The sequence below is a fragment of the Aegilops tauschii genome, chromosome 6 (assembly GCF_002575655.3).
Source record: "Aegilops tauschii subsp. strangulata cultivar AL8/78 chromosome 6, Aet v6.0, whole genome shotgun sequence".
Classification (NCBI taxonomy): domain Eukaryota; kingdom Viridiplantae; phylum Streptophyta; class Magnoliopsida; order Poales; family Poaceae; genus Aegilops; species Aegilops tauschii.
In genome coordinates this window covers 4,971,167-4,977,992 of record NC_053040.3, presented here as the reverse complement: position 1 = coordinate 4,977,992, position 6,826 = coordinate 4,971,167, and the positions used below count along the sequence as shown (strand labels likewise).

Sequence of the window (6,826 nt, the reverse complement as noted above, 5' to 3'; positions counted from 1 at the left end):
TGCTTACTAGCTAGCGTCGAGTTCTCTCTATATGTAGTAGTTAGCGTCGACCAAGCACGAAGAAAGAGAGGTCACTTCTCTCTCTATGTAGTAGCTAGCTAACACAATATGAAACACCTAAACCCTCCAAAACCCCTAAACCCCACCTTTAAAAAAACAGGGACCGGGAGCTGCTGACGCGTGGCTGCCTTTTAGTCCCGGTCGGTGTTACCACCGGGACTAAAGGTCCTCCTCCCTGGGCGCCCCACAGCGGCCACGTGGAGCTCCTTTAGTCCCGGTTCGTAAGCCAACCGGGACTAAAAGTGAGGGGCTTTAGTCCCGATCGTTTTGTCCTGGTTGCAGAACCGGCACTAAAGGCCCTCTGGAACCGACACAAGTGCCCTGTTTTCTACTAGTGCCAGAGAGTCCTAGGGAAGCCCGCCGACAGCCGACGCATCCACATGCAGGGGGGCGACAACTTCCACCTACGACATCTACAAGGTGGACACCCCGCGAAACAGTGCTGCGGATAACACCAATGGCGGAGATGGAGGCAACGATAACCGCAACGGCAACAATAATGACAATAGGAATAACGGTGATAATGCCAACCCCGACGATGCCGGTGACCTGGTGTGGGATCTGAAGGGTAGTCTAGAGGGGGGGGATTGAATAGACTGTAGCAAGGTCCAATTACTAATTTTAATGTTTCATAGTTTTTAGGCAGATTTTGGAACAAGCTAGAATATAAAGGAAACACCCGACACATCCATTTCTTGAGAGTGAGCAGCGAAAACTGAAGAACATGCACGTGCAAGAATGTAAAGGTGTAGAGTTGGGAGATTTTGCAAACAAAGGTTCAAGGAAGATTTCTGATCCGTTGTTTCCATACGTGGTGCTAACGTACATCCACGTAGATGAAGGCTTCAATCTCAAGGATAGCGGCGCTGCAACCATGGTGGTGCACGTAACCACTGGAAAACTGCACATGGTGGCGCAGTGAGCGCCGACGTGCACTTCTACGAACATGCCGACATCAACGTCGGCGACCATCAATCAGACGACCCTTTTTCAACGGGCGGAGCTGCCAACATCAACGGCGCGTGCAGGGCCATTCAATTGCTATGCTAGCAGGGCCCTTTCCAATCTAAGAGATGATGCATGTATATAATCTCAAGCATACAAAGACAGCATCTCCTGATTAGATGAGGTTCAATGTCTACAGAACAGGATGGTGAGCATACAATTTTTGCGACATTTGAGAGGTGAGGGAAAGAGAGCGGCAAAATGAGGTAAAGGTTATTCATACAGCCTGTAAAGCACATTGAAACTCTGCAGGTGCAACGAAACATGACCTATTATCTGTAACACAGTTACAAATTTGGTAAGAAAATGTAGTGCTTTGACACACGGTTACAAATGTGGCATACAAACGTAGTGCCACCTTGGAAACATGGTTACAAATGCGGCATACAAACATTCAGCCACCTTAGAAACACAGTCACAAATCTTCTCCTAACCAAGGAGACCTCCACTGCTCATGTTTTTGGCATTACTTTTGTCAAAAATTACTTCGTGACAAACATCTTGCACCTTACTGGATCGACTCAGTATGTGTAATCGCTGAGCTACCTCCATCATCGTTGGTCTTTTATCTACATCAAGGCTCAGGCATTCCATTGCCATACCTGCTAGATTATCAAGAAGCTCTAAACCTTCTGCCGTTGCAATTTCCTTGTCAAAGAGCTCAGTTGATTTCTCCTGTTTCTTATGGGCATCAAGAAAGCTCTTTACCAAGCTATCATTCTCAGAATGTATGGCCCTCCTGCTGCTAATAAGCTCCAGGATCACAACTCCAAAACTGTAGACGTCACTTTTTTCAGTGAGTAGGCCTTCTTGTAGATATACCGGATCCATATAATTCTTGTCGCCGATGACTGATGCAGTGTGTTCCTTGTCTCTCGCAAGCAATCTAGATATGCCGAAGTCTGAAATTTTGGGCGCAAATTTATCATCCAAGAGTATATTTGCTGGTTTGACATCACCGTGTAGAATTCTAGTGTTTGCTTGTGAGTGCATATAAGCTAGACCATCCGCCGACAGTGCGGCAATATTTAAACGTGTATCCAAGTTGAGGGCCACCTTGTTATTGTTGTGGTGAAGAATATCATCAAGGCTACCTTGCGAGATAAACTCATAGACCAGCATGGGGGCATCAACTTCAAGGCAACAACCAATGAGCCTAACAATGTTCTTGTGGATGACTCGAGATTGGATGATGACTTCATTTGCAAATTGTTCACTCTCTAGCACACTACCATTGATTGGCTTCTTTATTGCAACTTCTTTATCGTCAAGAAGCCCCTTGTACACTTCACCGAAGCAGCCTTTTCCAATTAAGTTGCTATTCTTTAAAAGTGGCTTGAGCTCCCCCTTTTTGAAAAGTTTAATGGTATTTGCCTGCTCTAATATAGGGCCGCCATTTTTTTCGTAAAATTCTTTCGTCTTCTTTTTCTCTTTGTGAAGAATACCAATAAATGATAGAACCGCCATGAGAAGAATACCACCTATTACACCTAGATGGACAAATAGAAGAACTTGGTTCATATCATTAAATGCACAATTACAGATCTAGCAGTAACGTTTAGTAGAAGACGTAAAAAGTGTGTTCATGTACTCGGAATCTAAAAGAAATGACCATTAGAATTATCAGAAGAAGAACATATTTGAGACCTCTCCAACTGGTTGAAACTCCAGGGAAATCATGTAGGTCGGAACTCATTCAAGACATTCATAGAGATTAAGAAATATACAAATGAATGATTGAAATCCTTTGAAACAATTATATATGCGTAGAGATTAAGCAGTATCTGAATGATTCAAATCCTTTGAAACAATTATATATGTGTCTTGTATCCATCGCGAGATTTACAAGCATGCAGTTCCTATGTCATACATGTGGTTCTATATTCATGATTTAGATTGGCAACAGGAGAATACATGTTAGTGCGGTCAGCAGTGTGCCGTAGTAGCTTACCCACGGTAACCTTTGCGGCTAGAGGAAATATATCTGTGCAGGTTCCCCCTTTGCCGTCATCTTTCATTCCGACTTTGCATGGACAGTCATAGCCTCCAGGCTTGTTTTTGCATATCCCGCCATTTGAGCAGGGATTTTCGAGGCACTCATCAATGTCTAAAAGAATCAACAATTGGCGGAGTTAACGAATTGATAAGAACAATTTCTTGTATGTATGTATGTATGTATGTATTCAGATGTACGTACCTTGGCATCCGTTAGGGACGTATGGGTTGCCATTGTAATGGTCCCAGCACTTGCAGAAATACCCAGGAGTATATGTAAATGGTCCGATGGCACAAGAGCTGTTGCCACTGACGCAGGCGGAGTCCGGAGGCGGCGGACACCCCCGGTTACTCTGGATGGCGAAATCGAGCGAGAGGGCGACGCCCCGAGGGAAACTTTTGAGCAGCGTCTTGTTGCCCAGCATGTCCATGGTAGAGAAGTTGTACCCTGACTGCTCCACGAGCATACCGTAGCCGCATGGGTTGGTTTTCAGTGTGCTGCTGGAGTGGTGGGCGCGGACCTCCAAGTTGAAATGCTTGCCGCCGTCGTCGGCCACAAGGGTGGCCTGGCAGCAGCCCCGCCCATTGCACGTCCCGTTCCTCGCACCAAGCCTGGCCCTGCTGTCCAGGGAATCTTTTGCGTCGCAATCCAAGCTACCATGGGAGGTGTAGCCCCCCGGCGCGTAACTCAGAAAAGCTTGGACATCCAAGCCGATGCCGATGAGAACATTACGCGTCAACGACACGGTGAACGGCGTGTCGTAGAGCGTCAGAACATGTTCCGTGGACATGAAGCCCCCGGTTTGATTTGGGTCATTTGTGCGATTTGTGCTGCAGTGGTACAAGATCGGGGCGTACACTCGTGCCTCGCCCGTGGCGACTGATATGCTCTGCAGCTCCAGCGGCCATGACGAATTCTGAGGACCCTCGCTCAAGACCGTGCCGTAGTGGTACACCTTGCTCTTTATTGTGCTCTCAGCAAGGAAGGCGCGAGGGGGATTGTAGGAGTGGTTGCACAAGACCTCGAAGCCACCGCGGAAGCAGTCGGGGCCGATGCCAAACGGGAAGGCGATGTCGATGTCGCCGCACTTGTCGGGGCAACCCGGACGCTGCCCATCAGCCGCGGCGGCAAGGATGACTAGTAGGATCACTGGCGGCGGCCTCAGCAGCGGCAGCAACAGCTTATGGGGATGGAAATGCAAGCTGGGCGTGGTCATGGTGCTCTATTACTACCTGCTCTATGGGGGGTATGATAAAATGGGACGAGCTAGTGATGGGATGAATGAATGCCAAAGGAATCAACTTATATTAGTTGAGCGAGCTGCATCTGCACACCCTCTCTCACGTATTATATACTCCCTCCATTCAGGTTTATCGGGCCCTCGTGAACAGCTGCACTCAATTTGCGTGGCTGCAACTTTCCTGTTATTAATGTAAGTCAACCACCGGAGCTGTCGATAGGCAGATGCTGTAATCATGCCTATTAGTCTAAGTCAACCACTTTGTTTCCTCGTAGTATTTCCCCTCATGCATGCATCATGCAACCCTCAAGCAGAGTATTCGCTCATGTGCGTGCTAGCTGCCACACATTAGCTTTCGATTATTTGCATCCGGCCTCAACATTGACCGGCCATTTATATCTACAAACAGCCGCCACAATGAAATATCCATTTATATATCTGTAGACGCAAGCCATGCTCTATTTTACTTTGGGCCACGCCTGAAAGCTACATTTGGTCAACTTCGAATTTTTATTATTTCCACCTCAAGCCAAAAAGCTGGGTTACAAGAGATCCACCTGTCCTTTCGAGCCACAGATGACCAAAGGGATTTTGTCTGCCGACTTGTTTTTTTTCTCACGTTTACTTTTTTTAGTAGTTACCTAAATATTTTCTCAGATTTCTTTCGATTTTTGCATCTTCATGGTTTTGTCTAACCATCAGTAGGAACATCTACAACAACTTCCCTAGCCGCCCTGCAAGTGTCATCAGAGCATCTACACTCTTGTAACGCCCGGATAATTAAGCTAAAGTAAGTCCCTGTTAATGATGCCACATCACCAGGATTACTGTTGTCAGTCTCGCGATGGTTCAAACACGACTCAAATTCAAATTTAAAATAAAGTCAAACGGTAAAAGTTTTCAAACTTTCAAACTAAAATTCGCATTATTCAATAATTCCCCTGATCATTTGTCATGTTGAACCCAACCTTATTTGGCCCACCAATTAACCCCTAGGAATTTATAAAGTGGTCCAACAACAAATAAAATAGCCTTTTCAAAATAAGCAAATATTTATACAATTCCAATTGACCTCAAACTTTGTATGTCAATCCAAAATATTGTGAAGTATTTAAGTGACAAGTTTCATGATGAATAAAATTCAATTGGTATTTAAAAGTAGTGCAAAACTGTGGTGAATAAAAGAAATCAAAGAATAAATAGAAGCAGAAAAATAAAGAAATGGGGGGAAACCTAACTACTGTACACTTAAAACCCAAAGGGACAGTAGCTAGCCTAGCCCACCAGGAGGTTTCCTCCTACCTCCTGTTCATAGGAGACGCACTGGACGCGCCCGCGACGTCCATGGCCGGATCCGCCACGTGCCGGCCATCGAGCGACGCGCCGGCGTCCTACAAGGTCGTCTCGACCCCCCTGCAAACCCTAGCACGCCAGAACCCACCACTCTTGCCCCTCTTCTCGATCTCGACGAACCCGAACCACCCGTAGCCATGGCCTCGCCGTCCGCGTAGCCACCGGCCACCCCGTGCTACACCATCGCGTCCCGGACGTCCGGCACCTTCGTCTTCGTCGCCCATGCCACCGGAGCAAAGCCCTAGAGCTTTCCCCGTCGCACGCATCTTCTTCCTCCCCGCGGTGGGCGCGCATCACCGCTCGATCCTCCACCACCGCAGCGTCCCCGTCTCCGTCAAGCTCTTCGCTGCACCCGCTGTAAGCTGCCGCCCCTTCCCCCCTTTCCTTCGCTTGATTCCATCGCCGTAGCCACCCACATCCAGCAAGGCCGCCATGGCCGTACCTCGTGCCTGCGTCGCACACGTCCTACCGCGCCTGCCGTGGACCTCTCGCTGCGTCCGATCGCGTGAGCCGCACCCAGGGCGTGCCCGTTAGCAGCCAACTCACCCGCGCCATCGCATGACCTCGCCTTTCCCCTGCTGCTGCTCGGACGCCTTCCCTCGCTGCAGCGTCCCTGCCCGACGCCCCGCTGCAGCCGTGCTGCTCTGCTGCCGCGGCTTACCCCAGCCGCGTGCTCTGCCACGTCGAGTCGCAGCCGCCGGAGCCGTGGTCGCGCTCACCCCCGTGCCACTGCTCGCGTCGCGGCCGTCCTGCGCCCGAAAACATATAATAGAACACCTGCACCTAGGCCCTCCCTATCTAGCCATCCATTCTGTGCATCGCGATTCGTGCAAATACATTTCTCTTTTTTGTTTCTCTCGCATAAAACATGTTTTGAAGTTCAAACCTTTGCAGCATGGCAAAGTTTTCTATCTAGAATCTAGGATAAATCTTTCAGATTTTTTTGTCAAATATAAATATACAAATTATGATTTTCTAGATTAAAAAAAAATTTGTATATTTATGTTTGACAAAAAATTCTGAAAGATTTATCCTAGATTCTAGATAGAAAGCTTTGCCACGCTGCAAAAGTTTGGACTTCAAGACATGTTCTATGTGAGAGAAAGAAAAAATAAAACATTTCATATAGAAAGTTAATTGTGTTGCACAGATTTTAAAGCAATATTGGACAG

The 6,826-nt window shown here is 47.5% G+C and overlaps 1 protein-coding gene across 1 annotated transcript; it reads right to left on the bottom strand.

Annotated features, from left to right (window-relative positions):
• Positions 1-1,395: 1,395 nt before the first annotated feature.
• On the bottom strand, positions 1,396-4,279 carry LOC109777067 (wall-associated receptor kinase 1-like). Its single transcript, XM_020335723.3, has 3 exons — positions 3,263-4,279; positions 3,017-3,172; positions 1,396-2,555 (listed from the first exon to the last, which is right to left on the bottom strand). Exons 1-3 carry the CDS (start codon positions 4,275-4,277, stop codon positions 1,495-1,497), a joined length of 2,232 nt encoding a protein of 743 aa, XP_020191312.1. The 5' UTR covers positions 4,278-4,279; the 3' UTR covers positions 1,396-1,494.
• Between the last annotated feature and the right edge of the window lie 2,547 nt (positions 4,280-6,826).